The sequence below is a fragment of the Equus quagga genome, chromosome 6, assembly GCF_021613505.1.
Source record: "Equus quagga isolate Etosha38 chromosome 6, UCLA_HA_Equagga_1.0, whole genome shotgun sequence".
Classification (NCBI taxonomy): domain Eukaryota; kingdom Metazoa; phylum Chordata; class Mammalia; order Perissodactyla; family Equidae; genus Equus; species Equus quagga.
In genome coordinates, this window is record NC_060272.1 from 33,932,143 (window position 1) to 33,952,137 (window position 19,995).

Here is a 19,995-nt window from a genome sequence, read left to right on the forward strand (position 1 = left end):
AAGCTGAGTAAATCCTTTATATCTTCTGTGAAGTTTCTTTATATCTTCTGGATCAGAAGATTTAAAAGTTTTGCATTAAGATTCATTTCCTACAGAGGTGATATAGCAGGACAAGTTCAAATTGACACTCGTATCTTAACTTCCTAAGATTAGGAGGAACTTCTTTAGCTATCTAGACAAGGGTTTGCAAAATTTATTAAATGAAGTTACGTAAATGTCTAAAGAGAAGCTGGGATTGCAGAGAACATTTGTTATGTCTTTGAAGGTCTTTGTAGGCAGCAGTCTTTAATAAATGTCTTTATTAAAGACATTTGTAGTTTTGTTCCTTAAAATTATATTTGGGATTTTGTTTTACTATGAAACTTCAACGATCGATCGGAATCAAACTGTGCACTTCAAATTGGAGCGAGCTAAACTAACTTGTGAAAATTCAAGAGGGCCCCAATTACTTTAAATTATCTATCAACAAGAGTATTTTGAAGGAAAAAAAACGAAACCTAATGAGTATTTTTGAATAACTCTATTCTGGAAAAGAATCAAATGTTTGCTGAGACTACTGAAGTGGAATAACGAAATAATTGTGGACCCAGTCACTATTTCCCTAGTATTAAATTGAGGCAGATGACAACATTCCTGAACAGAAGTGAAAACACATTTAAAAAAACCTGAATAAAAATTTAAAATTAGAAAAAAGTTCTACATGTTTGTTATAGAAAAAATTTAAAAACAAATTGAGCCAAGAGGGAAAAAATTGCCCATAACCAGCCGTCACTGTGATATAAACGTTGGTAAAATTCTGTATGTGCATTCCTAGCCTTAGAAGAATACATACCACACACATTTGTATATTCAAAGTATAACTTTCTGTAAAAGTTTTCTTAAGTGTAAGACTGGTAACTGATCAATAGCTTTTTCTGAAGAAATGATATTTTAATATCTGTGTGTTTATGTATATGTATGTATGTAGAGTTTGCTCTGGGTGAAATGACTAAGACCTGAAATTTCCATCTGGCAATAAACAAGCCACAAATGATATTAATAAAACAATTACATTTACAGTAGCATCAAAAGAATAAAATACTTAGAAATAAATTTAACAAAAAGAAGTGCAAGACTTGTGTGCTAAAAACTACAAGATGTCATTGAAAAACAATAAAGAAGGTCTAATAAATGGAAAGTTGTCCATGTTCATGGATTGGAAAAATTAATATTGTTAAAATGGCATCCTTAAGTTGATCTGCAGATTCAATACAATCTCTATCAGAATCCCAGCTGGCTTTTTTGCAGAGATTGATAACCTGATCCTAAAATTCATGTAGAAAGTCAAGGGATCTGGAAATCTCAAAACAATCTTGAAAAATACAAAGTTGGAGGACTCACACTTATCAGTTTCAAAATTTACTACAAACCTCCGGTAATGAGGGCAGTGTGGTCTTCACAAAGAGATGGACATGGAGGTCTATGGAACAAAATTCCAAGTCAAGAAATATATGCTTAGATTTTTGGTCAATTGACTTTTGACAAGGGTGCCAAGACAATTCAATATGGAAATAATTATCTTTCCAACAATTGGTGCCAGAAAAGCTGTGCATCCGTATGCAAAATGGTGACTTTGTACCTTACTTTATACTATATCCAAAAAATAACATAAAGTGGATCATAGATCTAAATGTAAGAGTTAAAACTATAAAACTCTTTGAAGAAAACATGGGATCAGATCTTCATGACTTTTCATTAGTCAGTGGTTTTTAGATATGACCCCTAAAGTACAAAAGTCAAAAGAGAAGATTGGTAAGTTGGACTTCATTAAAATTACAAACTTGTGTGCTTTTACCATCAAGGAAGTGATACGACAACCCATAGAATGTGAGAAAATATTTGCCAATCATATATTTAAAGGTACTTGTAACCAGAATGTATAAAGAATTCTTACAACTCAATAATAAAGACAATCCACTTTAAAAATGGGCAAAGTATTTGAATGACATTTTCCCGAGAAGATATGCAAATGGCCAGTAAGCACATAAAAAGATGCTCAACGTCATTTGTCATTAGATAAATGCAAATCAAAACCACAAGATGCTACCTGACACTCACTGGAACAGCTATAATAAAAAAGATAGACAATAACAAGTGCTGATGAAGAAGCAAGGAATTGGAGCCCTCATACACTGTTGGTGGAATGCAGCCTCTTGCAGTGGAAAACAGGCAGTTCCTCAAAAGGTTAAGCAGAGAGTTACCATACGACTCAGCAATTCTACTCCTAAGTACCTACCCAAGAGAAATGAACACATAACTGCATCTAAAACTTGTACATGAATGTTTATAGCAGCATTATTCATAATAGCCAAAAGCTGGAAACAGTCTAGATGTCCATCAAGTGATGAATGGTGAACAAAATGTGGCATTTCTGTGAGTGGTATATTATTTGGCAATAAAAAGGAATGAAGCTTAAAATAACTAATACATGCTACTGTATAGATGAATCTCAAAAAGTGCCAAGTGAAAGAAACCTGTCACAAAAGACCACATATTGTATGACACCATTTATATAAACTGTTCAAAATAGTCAAAACTGTATATAGAGAAAATGGATTAGTTGTTCCCCGGACTGAGGAAAGGAGAGGAAGGTCAGGGGTATGGAGGTGTAACTGGTAATAGGTACAAGATTTCTTTTTGGGATGCTGAAAATCTTCTAAGATTGGGTAATGGTGTTGGTTGCACAACTTTATGAATATACCAAAACCCAGAGAATTTATGATATGTAAATTATATACTCATAGGCTGTTAAAAAATATAGTAGCTTATTTTCTGAGATTTTGTGGCTTGTTCTCCTCTTTCTCTTTGGACCTTCTCTTTCCTTTTTCTCAGTTTTTCCTCTCCTGCTCAAGTTGGCGCCATGCCCAGCAGTTTCTCGTCAGGCTGGGTGCCTATCTCAAATGTGAGTCCTGGGGGAGCACTTTCAAGAGTTCAGACCTTCAGAGTTGGCCATGGGCCCCTCTCGCTCACCTGTTGCTGGAGTGGACAGCAATCTTCCAGTTTCAGCTGCTGCTCTCCGATTGGCCAGCCAGGCTCCACAGCGAGTCCCTGTCTGTTGCTCTGGAGTCTCCCGTTCTCCTGCCTCTTACTCACCCGGTTGCTTCCCTTTCCTTCTTTCCTCAGAGATACGGAGATAGTGCAAGTCTTTTACCAAACCATTTGTATTTTGGGATTCAAAAGGAGACTTCCTCATCTAATTGTGCTGTGGACGTAGTCCATGGGTTTTGGTTTTGATATCAGTTGTTCTGTTTTTATGTGGAGGTTTTGGAAGATTCAAAAACTCTGCTCCTGTTGCTTCTGCCATCTTTCTAGAATTCACAGGTGTCATTTTTCTGGACAATTTGAGGAAGAGATTTGGAAGGAATTAGTCTGGCAGAAAGAGAAGATATTCTTCTGGAGATTTAAATATCCTTGAGGGAAAAGCCCCTGGCTCCTTAATCTTTCTAAATCCAGCACCCTGCACAGGCCCTGGCCTGAGTTAACACCCTCACAAACGTTTGTCGGATAAATAGAAGTGCAGAGAGATGAATGACCGCTTGAAGGAGAGTGAGCTAGAATTTATAACTAGGACCCACTCACCAGTGTTGACATCCAGGGGGCCTGGATGCACAGTTTCCCCTCCTTACACCTGCAGGTCAGAAACACGTCTGAAGCCTGGTCAGCAGTTCAGCTTCTTTACCTGCCTCAACTCATTAAGAACTTGTGAAATGAAACGTAACTATCATGTTAAGTTTCCAGTCTCGCTAGGATATTGATGATTGGGTTGCTCAGACTCTACATGCACCTGAGCGAGTGCTCTAGGCCCTTCATTGTCCCATAGGTGCTGAGCTTGTGACCCGGAAGTCCATAGCCATAGATTCCTTTTCCAACCCTAAACTACCCTAATCCTTGCTTGTGGGTAAACAAACCACATATATGAGATGGTGTCTTGTCATGCAGGACCTTTCCAGTCTGATATGGGGGAAAACTGTCTGATCTTTGCTCAACTCTCTGTTTCTCTAATAAATCACTTTTGTTTATTCTACCCTCCTAGAAACCTTAAAAACCTTAGTAAATAGAACTATCCATCTTACAAAAATGAATTCCCTCAAGGCCCTGTATTCTTTTGAAGCTGCTTCTGGTTGCCTTGAGCCATCTCTTGTGATGTGCTAGATCCTTCCTGATTCTTTCCCTCCTCATCAGCACTTACCTTCCCGTGTTTCATTTCCTTGGGACTCCGTTTTGCCACGTAAAGTGTGATAAAGTTGTACTGAGAGAGAAATGAAAGAAAAAGGCATAAAATGTGCTCTCTGTTCAAGACAGCATATTTATTTGTGTTTTAACAAAGGCTTGCAATGCTTTAACTCAAAGAAGTTGAGTTGGGTAGAAGTTTGAACACCTGTGCCATTTTTCAAATCCAGGTGAGGCCAGTGATTTTGGAACTAAGTAAGGTACGTAAATAATATAATTATAAGGAGCACCGTGTTCACTCTGAATGGCTGTCAAAATGATTGGTGGTACATTTCTGGGTTGGGCTCTTGGATGGATTTCTTAACAAATTCTCTTGAGATATGTGTATCAAATCAGCTTGTTAAAAAGCAGAGGAACATGTGGGCATATCGCCCTCACAGTTGGATGCTTTTAGACACTGCAGCTGTTTGAAAGGCCTGAGTGAACTAATTCAATTATGCCTGCGAAACCAGTATCCCTCGTTGGTGTTAGAGCTGTAATGAAGATCCTTCTTAAAATAATGATAGCTGGGGGAGAGAGATGTGCAAGGAATGTAGACAGCTACATTTAATTTCAATCAAAAAAAGAACAAAACACACAAAAATGACATTTACGTTCTTAAAAGGTAAGTGAAGGATTGTAATCGTGGTATGTAATGCTTGAGATTATTGAAACTTCCTTTTTTTGGTTTATTCTTTGGAACTGTGCATAGTTTTGTATATTATGCTTAATTTGACTCTTTAAATAAATGAGTTTTTGGCTTGAAGCTTTTCTATATTATCTGTTAAAACGTTTTTTTGTAATAATAAAGATGATTATGGTGAAGTTTGTACAATATAAAAGTATAAATAGTAAAAAACACAAAAACAACTTCCCTGTTAATTCTCCTTCCCGTCAGGAAATGAGACTGATGCATATCCATCTTGACTTAAAAAAATGCATATATATGCTTTATTAAAGGAGTGTCTAGTGTATCTTTTTATAAAAATTATATCATACTATTTATATTATTCTGCAACTTGATTTTTTCACCTAATAGTTTATGGTCTTCTCTCCATATAGATGAGAATTTAATGAGCTGAATTCTCCCTTTTTGTGTTCATAAGGGTATTAGATGTTGGCTTATACATAAGAAAGATGTCAGGAAGAATGACAGCCCTCCCCAAATGGTTTGCCCTTCTCTCTCTCTAGCCTAAAGAGATGTGCCAGTACCTAGAAGTCATTCGACAGCTGTCAAATCAATTGCATGGCTCTGGTGACATGGAGGAGCGGCAACAGCTGGTAGACAAGTGTGGCCCCCACTTCTGAGCATGGGAGGAGGGACAGCAGATGGACATATTTCTGCTGTTGGTCCATTTTTAACTACATGATTTCCCTTTAGGTGTCATAAAAAATGAATTTAGAGAAATTAAAAAAAATGATTTAGATAAATGTAGAGATTTCGCTGAACCCTCTCCAGCATTGTGTATAATCTTTTGTTTTATAATCTTTTCCAAAACTAGCATCTTCTTGATTTAATCTGTATTTCTTTAATTATTTTTGAATTTAAATATCTCTCCCTTATTTTTATTTTACTGCTTTTCTTAAGAATTATCTGTTCACATCGTCAGTCAAACTTGAATCTGTTGTTCTTGTCAATTTGCTTGAACTGTTTAACTAGTAAACACAAAACTTTTATGTAATAATATGTAATAAATATAAATAAATATGTAAATAAATAAATAAATAAAAATAAATATGTAATAAACACAAAAAGAGATGAAATAGTCAACTTCATGTGTACTCTTTTATCACGATGCTGTAGTGCAACTAGGAAGAAGAAAAAAGTATAATTTATTATGATAAAATATAATGTAATAGAAATTTGTACATAAGAAAATATAAAAATAATGGTAAGCAGTAGATCATTTTCTTTGTATATGTGTTAATTATTTTGTAGCAGCATGTGAATTTTGGGAATGTTGGAGTGTTTAACAAAATTATTTACACTTCTTCCCTTTATTCATTAAGGTATCTACCAGATCAAAATTAGTGAGTTTTGTATCCATTTGGTAATATGCAAAAAATCACAAAATCATTTAGAACATGGTTTACGCAATATAAGTAATCAATAACAATATAATAACATTTTGTTTAGTAGTGATGAAAAACTAGTAGTTAGCAAGTGATTTTATTACTACCTATGAAATTAGAGCCAATAGTTACTTTAATGCTCTCTCTCCCCTACCAGAGGAGCCCATAAACTTTTCTCTGAAAAACAAAATGAGTCATGATGCGAAGCTGAGGACGTGGTGGAAGATGAGGAATTAAAAAGGCATTGACCATGAATCTATGATGCCTGGCCACGTACAGGAGTAGGTCATCACCCATGGGTGAAAAGCAGTTCAGTCTCCTGATTTGGTTTATTTTGGACCTGCTTGCCTGGAACAGTCAGTCCTTAAGAGAGGGGCCCTGGAGTACAGGGGCTGCATGTTCTTTCCTCGTGACTGCAGATGCCAGGCATACTGTGAAACTGGCCTGTGGAACTCATTCACCCGGAGCATGATGGCTAGCATGCTTCACAGCTCCTTCTTATTTTGGCCGGGACAGAAGTTCAGACGCTTTGTGTGTGTATAGCTTTACCTCTCCGTGAGTTCCATTTTCCTCTTTTGTGCTTAGGCAGTGTATGTTTTTACATACAAAAAGCCTCCTGTAGCTCTCTCACTTTTACATTCTTTGTAAATTTTACCCTTTATTCTGCGCTCATCTGGATTTAAAATGCGTATGTGACATGACTTGTTATATTGTTAGAAATCTTTTCATCACAGATCATGATCCTCGTGTGTGTGTGTGTGTGTGTGTGTGTGTGTGTGTGTGTGTGTGTGTGTTTACTAAGGATGGAAGATCACATAGAAAATAGTTTTTAAAATAAAAGTTTTATTACTCAGTAAAACATATGGACCGAGGTAGGCAAACGACATTTTAAATGGGGAATGTGATTAGAAATTTCAACTTTAAATATTCTATCCTTTTCTTTGAAGCTATTACCTGAGAATGGAAGTATGTATTATACTCCAGTCATTATTATATAAATGGTTGGCTCTTGTAGTGAAAGAATGGTGAAATATTCTGTGAAATGTTCTATTCAGTCCTTTTTGAATTTTTCAACCAAAGCTTAAAGGCAGAGGACAGTGAAGGTGTGCACCTCGCGAGACTGGGGGTGAAAGCCTTGCAGTCTGCCACAAGCTCTAAATTACTCTGAAGCTTTGCTATATATTAAGAATAAATGCAGATTTTAGTCTATTCTATAATACATCTTATCTATTTTAATATAAAAATGTTTGAAATTGCTTACATTTTAAATTATTTAACCCCTTCCCGCCAAGCTATGAGTAAGAATGGTTCTGCTGGAACGCATGCCATGTATATCCTTGATTTTGGGACACCCTTGGCTGACTGTTACACATCCTACAGAGTACACACAGCTTGGTTTAAATAGCTTTGTAATATGGAGGAGGAAGAGCTCAAGATCTACACGTTTTAGGAGATGCTCACCAGAATTTTAATTTGAAGTCTTCATTTGGGCAAAAGTCTACAGATTTTCATGATTTGAGTAATACCTTTTCATTAATTTGTTCATTAATTTGACAAATATTCTAGTCTCCAGGATGGAAACAGTGCCTGTCTTCATGGAGTTTACAATGTAGTTGTTTTTATGATTTTGAGGTTGATAGACACATTCTAAAACTAGTTTGAACTTCTTGCCTTTATTTTCCAGTAGCTAAAAAAAATTTTTAAATCCCAACCAAAAACATCTTCATTATCTGGAAAATAAACTTGCTGCATTCTGTGGGTGAGAAAATGCATGCTAATTGGTAAATTCTGTTAATTATTGCTAAGAAGAGACATTCTCCTTGCCAGAGGATTGTATTTTAAAATTTTGTACATACCTCTTGATAGAAAAGAATTTACCGTGCTTCTGAAGGTGAAGTGCTGTGTTCTTTCTGATTATACTTTACTTTCAGCTATTAAAAAAGCTGCCTAATGCTGAGATCATTTAGTATTGTGTACTGACTGAAAACGTTTACAGAGGTAGTCCTTGCCTGGGAAGTATCTGGCTTATAAATATCTCTTACATGCAGATTACAGCAGGTAACCTCCCCTCACCCCCACTTGCCCCCACCTTCATGGGAGCCATCATGAGAAGGCAGCTTGGGGTTTATGAAGATAATATGACTTTCGAGGAAGAAAGGGGGGGCATTAAGAACAGATAAGGGTAGCTGATCTTGGAGACAAGCTCTCAAGCAGGTCTCATGACACTCATGAGGGTCGGCTGGGGCCAGAGAGAAGGATGGTATGTATAACTTCCCCTTTGAAACATATTTTCCTTCTTTTCTAATTTCTAAAAAGCATTTTGAGAATTACAGCCTATTAGAGATGGATGAGAAATCAGGAAATCATCTAGTTCTTGTCTAACACTAATGTTGTATGTAAAGGAAACTCAAGTCTGTTTAAAGTGACTTGCCCGGGTTCATAGGGTTCATTAATAGCAGCATATATGCATCTACATTCCAGACCCTAGTCTTGGATTTTTCATACTAGACTTCTTCTTTTTCTGGAGTTCTTATTGCCTGTGGGAGATGATGGGACATGAAGCTGAAGAGGTGATCTGAAGCCAAATCGTGGAGGGCTTTATATGCTCTGCTGAGGGATTATCCTGTGTGTGATGGAGAGGTAATGATGATTTTAAGCACAGGCATGACATTAGATTTGCATTTAAAAAGGAAACTTTGTAATTTGGAGAATGGGTTGTGTCCAGGGTGGTGGTGAATTGGTGACGTTAGGAAGCCAGTGGCGTGGTCTGTTCAAAAAATGGTGAGACTGAATATAAACAGTGGGAGTGAGGAGAAGGGTTGATTTGTTACAGGAATATTAAGGAGGTAGAGACATAGAATTTAATGGTCATTCGTATTTTGGTGGTAGGTGAGGGTGAGCGGAGAGTGAGAAATTAGGTGTTTTGATTTTCTAGGGTGCATAACAAATCACCTTACCAATTAGTGGCTTGAACCAACAGCTATTGTTTAGTTGCTCACTATTCTGCAGTTCAGGCAGGCTTTAGTGACAATAGCTCCCTACTCCATGTCATGTCTGATAAAGCTAGAATTTTCAGGATTGCTTCTTCATTGTCTGGTGCCTCTGTTGGGATCAGTGTGTCATTTAGAGGCGGATCGGGAATCTCTTTCTTTGTTGTATCTCCACATGGCTGCTTTAGCTTCCTCCCAGTATGTCAGTCTCATTGTAATCTGACTTCTTACGTGGTAACTGGCTTTTCTTCAGAGTACAAAAATAGAAGCTGAAGGCCTTCATAATACGTGGGTGCAGAAATCCCAGAACTTTATTTCTCCTACATTCTATTGGTCATAGTAGTCACAAGGTCAGACCAGATTTAAGATGAGGGAAAATAGCCCCCATCAAAGAATTTAAGGACACAGTTAATCCACCACAATCTGCCCTCTGGCCACAAATAACTTACGTTCTTTCACAGGGAAAATACACTTACTCACTCCTGAGACTCCCAGCAGTCTCATCCCATCACAGCATCAGGTTCAGACTCAAATACGAGAATTTCATTCAATAAATCATGTCTAGGTTCAGATGAAGTGTATTGGATGTGATTTCTAAGGTTCAGAGACCTGTGAGCTAAAAGGAGAAGTTATCTGGTTCCCCTCTCCAATATGAAATGGGAAGATAGGGACAAGATAAGCACAGTAGACACTCAGTTCAAAAGGGATGTGTGAGAGTGGGTTACAGAGCTATATAACAGGCACTGGTCCATAGCAATTATGAAATCTAGCCAACTCCCCTCTCTTCTGGGGGCAGAGAACACACCTTGATTAGGGTCCAGTTCTCACTGGGAATGGTTTTCTGTAGTTCTTGGCTCCACCCTCTGTGTCATCTTTCCTTTCTTTCTTTTTCTTTTTTTTTTTGAGGAAGATTAGCCCTGAGCTAACTGCTGCAAATTCTCCTCTTTTTGCTGAGGAAAACTGGCCCTGATCTAACATTGTACCCATCTTCCTCTACTTTATGTGTGGGACACCTACCACAGCATGGCTTGCCAAGCAGTGCCATGTCCACACCCGGGATCTGAACTGGCGAACCCTGGGCTGCCGAAGTGGAATGTGCACACTTAACCACTGCACCACAGGGCCGGCCCACATCATCTTTTCTTTCTAATGAGAAATGACTGTGTTTGCAGCTGAATAGATTTTTCAGCCTGCTTCCTGCCCATAGAAATTTGGGGTCCCAGAGGCCTCTTTTTGTTTTGGAATGTCTCATTTCATTGTAGTCCAAGCTGGCACAACTTCCAAAATTTCTGAGAGTTTCCTTTATATCAAATTACGGTCTATTCTGTTGGACAAAAGTCATACTCAGAAATATCTTTGAAATGGATTGGCCCTTCTCTACTTTAGTCTGGCTGTCAGATTGCTGTGGGACAGCACCTTAGGAGTCTTAGAAGCTCCTTTCTGTAGCTGAGAGAGTCTAGGAGGCGGGTCCTCAGATCTTTGAGGTTTTCAAAAAGAGTCTTACTTTTTTGCTATTTATCCTGAGGCCAATTTTACTGGCAGAGCCGGGTTTTGGTCTTTGCCCAGAGACTATGAGACTATTTTTAACTTTGAGAGTCTTTTGCTGAAAAAGACTGCAGACGAGAGGCAGTTTTACCGTGGGACTCAAAAAGTCATGCATCCTTTATCTTTCCTCTAATTTCTTCTTGAAACTAGAACAGTTTCTTCTTAGCTTATCTTGCTTCTCCTGTACCTTATCACAGCAGCTGAAAGAAGTCAGTAGCACTTTTAGCTTTCTGTCTGGAATCTCCTTAACCTGATCCACAAGTTCATTAGATTCTCTTTCTGTTGTGCACATTACTGCTAATAACAGTTTGACTTGTTGTTTTGCCAGTATACAACTCATGTCCCCTTTTCTCCAGCCTTCAGTTGCAGTTTCCTCACTGCCCTTTCAGTTCTCACTGGCAGTCTCCCTGAGGCCTCCACGTGGTGCTCACTCCCAAAGCCAATGTGACATATTTTATGTTTTTGTTATGGCACACCTTTATTCTAGATACTGATTTTTACATTGCTTATTGCAGAGTGAGCCACGCTCAAGCTTAGTGGCTTCAAATAGCAACATTTATTTACTCGCTACCTTGCAATTTGGGTTCTCCTTAGTGAGAACAGCTTATCTCTACTCCACATAGCATCTGCTGGGACTGGAACATCCGTAGTGGCTTCTTCACTCTCATGTCTTGAGCCTCAGTTGGCTGGTTGAAACATCTGCAGCCTGGCTAAGCAGCTCTTTTTATCTATATGGCCTCTTTACATTGTTAGTTTGGGCCTCCGCATAGCATGGTGGTCTCATGGGCAGTCTGACTTCTTACATAGCTGCTGGCTTTTTTTTCAGAGTATGGAAGCAATGGCAACCAGGCCTTCTTAGTACCTGGGCTTGGAAACCCCAAAATGTTACTTCAGTTACATTCTGTTTGTCAAAAGGCAAGCCCTGATTCAAGAGGAGGCAAGTAGCCCTCACCTCTCAATGAGAAAACTACAAAGAATCTGAAGCTATCTTAAATCCAGTACAGTAAGATAGTTCCTAGGTTTTGGGGTTTAGGTAGCTTGGGTAGATTATGATACTACCCATGTGGACCATGTTTTCTGGGGAAGGTCTTGGTTTGCTTATGGATACATTTCAAAGAAACCAAGTCCAAAACAAAACCAAACCAAAACTGAAATCAAAAAAGAAACTGGTCTTGGGGCTGGTCACGTGGTGTAGTGGTTGAGTTTGGCACACTGTACTTTGGTGGCCCAGGTTCACAGGTTTGTGTCCTGAGCGTGAATCTACACCATTTGTCAGCCAAACTGTGCTGGCAACCCATGTATAAAGTGGAGGAAGATTGGCACAGATGTTAGCTCGGGGCTAATCTTCCCCAAGCAAAAAAAGAGGAAGATTGGCAACAGATGTTAGCTCAGGGCTAGTCTTCTTCAGCAAAAAAAAAAAAAAAAAAAAGAAGAAGAAGAAGAAAGGGAAACTGGTCCTGCCAAAGTTGTAGACTGACTCTGTCTACCTCTCCTACCCTTTCCTCACTAAAATAGTTCTATTACTCTTCTCAGGTCTTCTACCTGTTATCTCAATTTCCTCTTCTGTCAGCTATAGACAGCATCTCTTAAAATTTCTATGTCAATTCTACCACCTTTGCTTTTATCTCTTTTCTTCTACTCCCAATTTCTGGTTTATGGTATCCGTACTTTTTTTATGTTGTTAAAATCGATATTGTTATGTGCCCATAATTAATTTCATGCTTTGTTTGTAGGTTGATTTTAAAATTTGATCATTAGTAACAGATTATGCTATTGTGATTCTGTAAATATTCACTAAAGTGTGAGTGTGCCGTAATTTTACATCTTTTGTTTTACAGCCTTTTTTTTTCTTTTCCTGGAGTCTCTACCAATTTTTTCTTGCCTTTTCTGCTTTAATTGTATCTTTAAATTTTTCTGACATCTCATTCTTACTAACTAATCCATGAAACCCTTCATTTCTTAAATGCTCCTCAGCCAGAGCCCTGTTGTCCTGTTTCAGTTGGGACTGATGGCACCGTTGTCTGTGGCACAGCCCTCAGGCTTCGATTCACTGTTTCCCAGATCCCATGACTTCCTGTTTCTTATTTTACTCTTTTGTTTTGCTCAAGCATATCTTTAAATAACTTCTCCAAAATCCTTGTATGGGTAAACCTTCTGAATCTCTTCTGATCTGAAAATTTATCTATTCCTTGACCAGAATGTTTTTTCAACATTGTAGGAAAAGAAAAACCTAAGTACTCAGAACATTGTGTCTTAATTATGCTATAAATAAATGTAAAGGAATATGATTACTTGTTTTTGTTATTTTCCCCAACTCTATGTTATGATCTTCTGTTTCTCCATTTCATCGTTATTGTTTAATTTTTTCTTTTTAGTATTCATATTTTTGAATTGTAGAAATTGCAATCAGACATTAGTTATTGGGTTTATCTATTGATAAATAATTAGATGACAAACTTGTAAAATTTTCCCTAAATGGAAATCATTACTGTGAAGCAAATAAATAGGCCTCTTTTAGAAAAAAACATAAAAATGTTTAGAGTATCCTCCCTTCCTTCTTATTTAAGATTCTTTGCTTTTTTCTCTGGTGAGATAAGGTCAGATTGCTCAAAGCTCTTGCTTCAGGAAGGTTTGTCTCTGCAGGTGAACTTGAACTTTATCTTTTTAAAACATAGTCAACAAGATCTGAAAATGTTTTAGACCTCTGAGCAGTGGTACCCTTAGGTCAATTACCCTTCCTTTGAAACAGCTGTTGAGGTGATAAAAGCTTGAGACAGAAAGTCCATTAACAGCATTCATGCCTGGAAGACAAATGTGCTTTATTGTTTTAGTATAGTCAGTGGAACTGTCTGTGAGGTTGTACCGAGATTTTTCTACACCTCTGAAGGTGTGAGATTTGATGCTTGAGATGAAAGAAACTGGATGAAGCATTCACCTTTTACATAAATTATAAGCATATGAAATAACCCTGTCGAAAACACTGCTTGAAATCAAGAACTACATTAATAGCAGGTCATGAGACCAATGAGGTGCTCTGTCGGGAAGTCCAGAGCCAGTGCGTTGCAAAAACAACCTGATCCTGGGGCTGGCCCCGTGGCTGAGTGGTTAAAGTTCCGCGTGCTCCGCTTGGGTGGTCCAGGTTTGCAGGTTCGGACCTCGAGTGTGGACCTACTCCACTCATCAGCCATGCTGTGGAGGCATCCCACATACAAAGTGGGGGAAGATTGGCACAGATGTTAGCTCAGGGCTAATCTTCCTCGCAAAAGCAAAAAAACCCCAACCTAATGCTGTGTATAAATGAAGAAGTTTAAACAAGCCAACCTATTAAAATGGAAGGAACATAAAAATTAACTGGTTCCAGAGCCGTGATACGTACCAAGGTGTCACTTTTTTTCTCTAGTGGGTTGTGAACCTTGTAAACTGTTTATGGGTTTGCTATTTCCAGTAACTCATCAAGTACTACAAGGCGTCTGTATAAATGGCCTTTGATAGTATACAGGTCAGATATTTTATTATAGTGTTGGAGGGATACATTTCATATTCTGACCTGTGAACTTCATTCCTCACTTACAAAAGAAGTACGTGAAGGTGGCCTTCTAGTTTGAAGTCAGCATTTTACACATCATTCCTGTTCAGATACTCCACCGAGTTAGGAGCCGCGGCCTCTCATGAGGAGGCATTGCGGAGAAGCAGCAGTAGATGTATCCTTTTCTGGCCTGACCGTATCCACTGCTGAGTAGGTCCAGACCAGGACATGTGCCTGCTGGGCTCCCATCTCTTTGGATTTCAGGCATCTTCTACTTTCGTCCTTAAATTTCCCTCACAGAACAACTTTAACACTTAGAGGAATGGCAATGTTCTTTCCGAAAATATATTGAAATTCGATAAACTCATTTTTTAATTCACACACTTCTACACGCAGACTTTCTGTATTTAGTGCCTATAGTTTGACTACAAATGGTTCTTTGTATTTGCACTTGGTAACTTCTATCCTGGATGCAATCTTTTTAAAGGCAGTGATTTTTTCCCTCTACTGTGGGCTCTGCCGAATCTGCTCAATAAATGTTTGTCGAATGAACTTAATTGGATACAGTCCTGTTCTTACTGTTGTTTCCCTTTCACTCAAAGTCTGTTAGTGTATTGAAAGCACAGCAACGTTGCTTCTCGTGCTCAGAGTCATCGGGAAGAGCATATTTGATTTGTGATTTATACTGTGAAGTAAAATGTGAACCAAACAAAAATAGCTACATACTTTTTAATTTTTTTAAAGATTGGCTGGCAAATCTGGCCTCTATTGTAATTGAAACATGAAATATAATTATTTGTGTTATTTATAATATATTCTAGCAAGTATTTGGCATGTAAGTGGTGGTTCTCTCTGAGCACTCTCTATTTTTTCTTTTCTGTATTTTCCTTATTTTTTTTTTTAAGCTATCATGGCTGAAACATCTGGCAAGCTGATTGAATACACAGCCCAAATTACCATTATTCTTTTCATTTACCTCCATGCTTTGATGATATCTTGTGTTTAATAATGATATTTCTTTTTTAGAATTCATAAGGTCCCTGGCAAGATCCAAAATTTGTGGAATTTAAACTATGGTTCTGCTAAATCTGGGTTAATAAGTAAGAAAGTAATATGGTAGTATGAATTTGAGCTCAAAATAAATGTGTCTGAGATGACAGTAGACTTGTGTTTACTTCTTTAATTATACTTGTCCTGGCTTCCTCATAAAGAAATTGTAAGAGTCAACTTGAAATTAGTTGGAAAGTACTTTGTAAGCTATTGGAAAGTCTACAGTTTGTAGACCTGGCCTGTGCATAGCAAGCCAAATGGGCAGTAGTGGGTAGTATATTATCTGATGGACCCAGTACAGCAAAAGATATCCATCAATTCATACTTGTAAAATGGTTGGAACAGGGCCTGGCATACCATAAGCTGTATATAATGTTTGTTATGTAAATACTAAAAACCGAGAAAATATTAATTGTGCTAGTAAAAAGGTGGTTAGGTGTAACATTCCGGAGTTCAGCTTAGTAGAATGGGGTCAAAACCAAGAAGGCAAGGGTTTCAGCAGTGCCTAAGAAATGGCTATCCATTTCATGTTCAGAGATTGGCAGCAAAGGGAAGGAAAAACAAAACTAAGTGTAGCAGTAAGATCAAACACAGGCTGTGTGTGTGTGTGTGTGTGTACGCACACGTGCATGTGCCTTTGTATATTTTTTAAATTTAAAATTTTATACATTTTTATATATTTCATTTATATGTAAATTTTTATTATATTTTTATGATTTCAAAAGAGATGAAGCCCATAGGGCAGAAATGATTGGAGGTGTTAAAGAAGAGGGTATATTGTAAAATTTGAAGTCTCTGTGCAGCGGAGATGGATTAGAGGCTCAGTAAAGAGGAAGGATTCGCTCTAGAGAAGGGAAGAGAGACATCTTCAGTGTTAGAGGAAAGGATGAGAAGATAGATAGATGTACAGACAGTGAGATATTGAAGTGGAAAGAAGCACATGAAAGAACTTAAACTAAGTGGTTTTACAAGTGCCATTAAATTCAAAGTGGATTGTCTGCTGCAGGGACCTTTTCTTATGTTTTTGGATTAAGATTCTTAGAGAATAAATGAAACTGTAGGAAATGATCATCTTAGGAACATGATGGAGAATGAATTCTGGTAATAAAGTAGAAATAAAGTGTGAAGAAGAATATGCTGATATTTATGGTGATATTTGGGACATACTGTTTGGTCAAATATGACAAGCTTTGTGGTCATTATGTGTGCATTTTTAAATCTGGTCTTTGGTTAACTAATTCAACAAATATTTATATGTTTATTTGACAAATATCTGTTGAAAATCTTTGGTTTCACAGGGCTTACATTTTAGCGTGGGAAAACAGATGTTGAAAAGATAAAGTAAAATATATAGTATGTTAAACAGTAATAAGGGCTAAGGAGAAAAATTTTGCAGAAAGAGGGCTAAGGAGAAAAATTTTGCAGAAAGAGGGCTAAGAGAGGAAGGAAGGAGAGAAAGAGAGAGAGAGAGAAGAAAGAATTAGTTTTAGGGAGTATGGCCATTGGAATTCTCACTGAGAAGATGACAGTTGAGTAATGGTCTAAAGGAGGTGAGCGAGAGGGACAGGAACGTCATGGACCTGAGGAGGAAGCCTGCTGGTCTGTTGAAGGAACATTAAGGAGGGCATCGGGCTGGAGCAGACTGAGTGAGGGGAGAGTGATAGGAGATGAGCTCAGAGAGGTGGTGGGAATCAGACAGTGTAGGGGCTTGTACGCTGCCAGGCTGGATGAAAATACTAATGGAGTAAGTGTAAATAGAAAAGAGGAGAGGACCAGTCACTGAGCCCTGGGTAGCTCCAAGGGTTAGAGTTGTGGAAGACAAGAAGGAATAAGCCAAGGAGACGGAAAAAGGAGAGCCAGGTAAGTGGAGAAGAACTAAGACAGTGTGGTGTCTGGAAGAAAGTATTCCGAAGGGGAGGAAATGATCCTATCTGCAAGTGCTTCCGATGGGTCTAGAAAGAGGAGAACTGAGATTTAACCACAGGATTTAGCAATGTGGCAGTCATACCATCTGTTTTGATGGGATGGTGGGAGCAATTGCCTGACTGATGTGGGTTCAAGAAGGAAAGCGAGGAGAGAAATTAGAGACAGTGAGTGGAGGCAACTCTTGCAAGGAGTTTAACTGTGACCGGAGGAGAGAATTGGCAGGTAGCTAGAGAATTCTTTTAGGATGGAAGGAAAACAGCAGCATGTTTGTAAACTGATGAGGAAGATAAAGTAGAGAAGGAAAAATTGCTGCAGAAGAGAGAGGGGAGAATTGTTATAGCAGTGTCCTTAAGTATGCAAAAGACAATGGCATGTGATGTTCAAGTTGTGTGTGTGTGGTTGGTGGCCTTAGCTAACAGCGTGTTTATTCACAGTATCAGGAGACAAGGCAGAGTATAAAGGCACAGATGCAGGTAGGTGACTAGATGTGGAAGGAGGAACTTGTGAAAGCTTTCCTTGGATGTATATCCAAAGATAATGTATGTTTTATCTGCCTGTCTACCTATCTACCCATCTCTCTCCCTCTTTCCCTATCTATCCACACACACGTACATACACACAATGATTCTGACAAACCAAGAAGAGGAGAAAGATGAGATTTTTGTCTTTTGACAATTGCTGACTCATATACCTTGAGGTCTGCTGTAAATCTCTTTGAAGTTCATGTGCAGCATCCTTAAGCTTTCACTCCAAGCCTTGAGGAACTACTGTTAGAAAGGCAGAATGTTAGATTCTAGTTCACTTTTACTGATTGCATTTCAACTCTGGGACTGCCACTATGATTAGTAAATGAGATGGGAATGCCAAAGGGGAATGCAGATTGCTGAAGGTGGCAATAAATGAGTCCCCGGTATCAGAAATTGATAGCACCTTTAAAAGCACTCTTGAGCCCGGGGTTGGGCTGGTGAGAGAAAGCCCTGTCTTAGTTGATTCCGTATCCTCATCATGCTGCATGTGGACTTGTACCTGATCTCCTGGGTACTGGACCTTTTGACCATTGAGACTTGGCTTTCCATTTAATCTCTGTTTTGACCTTTTCATTTTAAGTTTTTAGCTTAATCACTTGTCTTCTGGACTTATTCTTTCTGTGTCTTCTGGGACCCCAGACTTCTGATTTGCTGATAATTTCCCACAGTCTTCTGTGTTTTAATTGTTAACTTTCAGACCTTTTCTGCCCACATTTTCTGCTGATGCTTGGCTATATCTGACACAATTGTCTTGATGCCTAGAATTGGTGTTCAGAAGCCAATCACATTTATTAAGCCAACATAATTGATTGGATTTTTAAAATTGGGTTTATAAATTGCAACAATTGCTATGCCTGAATTGATCACATGATTTCCTAAAAATTATGAAGTGATTTAATTAGTCAAAATATGATTTTTTAATTCTATAGTGTTTATTTAGTCTAACTGCCATAATCTACAGTATTAAAAAAATAAAAACCAACTCTGGAAATACAGCAGTGAGGTAAAAACTAAGCTTTTCTACAAACTAGTGTGTTTTTACATACAGTGCTTTTCCTAAGAAGCAAGCAAGAAAGAAAAAACCCTAATTGAAGCCTCTGAAATAAATAAAAATACATAGGAAACAGATGTGATTGTGACTTAAGTTTAATACGAAGCATAAATAGTGTGATTAATGCTTTTGTCTGTTTCCTAAATCTCCTTTCAAGGTTGTTTATAGTTCACGTGGCTGCAGGGTAGGTAACTGACAGAAGCATGTCTAGTCTGTAGAGTGAGTCCTCCTGGCAATACATCATATGGTTCTAGCTGTCATTAAGATAGGATTCAAGTTAGCATATTGACAACCTGTTTTACAAGAGGAGTCTGGAATATTGCACTCTGTCTGTCAAGTAAAAAAATATATGAAAACATTTGAACTGAGAATAAGTGGTGAGCAAGAATGGCTACCATTTAGTGAGCACTTCTCATATGCCAAGCATGTATACTCTCTTATTTCACTCTTACAACAGTCATTTGAAGTAGGTATCATTAAATCATTTTATACAGACACACACAAGACTAAAGTTTTAGAGAAGTTAATAATAAATTTGTATAAGGCCACACAGCCAGTAAATTGGAGAGCTGATATTAGAGCCAGTTTGAACAATTTTGGAAGGCATTAAAATTTGGTGATAACCTATATGTCCATAGGTTTAGCAGATAATTGAATGCAGTGGAGATAACTTAGGTCAATGCTATAATACTTTATTACTGTGGACTTGGTGGAATTCTCTACCACCATGGTTCTCAAATATGGTGGCAGAAGTCTGGGGTTTCCTGAGATACTTAAGTGAGATACTTAAGCACAACTGTTTTCATCAGAATGTGAAAGTGTTATGTGTTCTTGTCACTATGTTGACATGTGTACTGCTGGTACAAAAGCAATGGTAAATAAAACTGCTGGTGCCTTAGCACAAATCGAGATGGTGGTACCAAACTCTACAAGTAGTTACTGTATTCTTCACCACTAAGAACTAACAGTTTTAAAAAAGAAACGCCATATCTACTTAAGAATGTCCTTGATGGATCAGTAGAAATTAATCAGTTTATTAAATTTTGACCCTTGAGAACA

The 19,995-nt window shown here is 37.9% G+C and overlaps 1 protein-coding gene across 8 annotated transcripts in view; it reads left to right on the forward strand.

Moving 5' to 3' along the window:
• The window catches only part of TBC1D4 (TBC1 domain family member 4), a 172,717-nt gene that overhangs the window by 64,471 nt on the left and 88,251 nt on the right, over positions 1–19,995 (forward strand). Inside the window, exon 1 of one of the 8 annotated variants that reach the window (XM_046665088.1) lies at positions 6,730–6,876. The exons of 4 other annotated variants lie outside the window; for them this stretch is intronic. Coding sequence is in view for 1 of the 4 variants with exons in the window: in XM_046665087.1 (XP_046521043.1) it covers positions 8,579–8,581 (3 nt within the window). In the remaining 3 variants the exon portion in view is untranslated. Of the gene's footprint in view, positions 1–6,729; positions 7,010–8,560; positions 8,582–19,995 lie in introns of those variants that run through there. 3 more of the 8 variants (XM_046665091.1, XM_046665090.1, XM_046665087.1) reach the window with 3 other exon arrangements.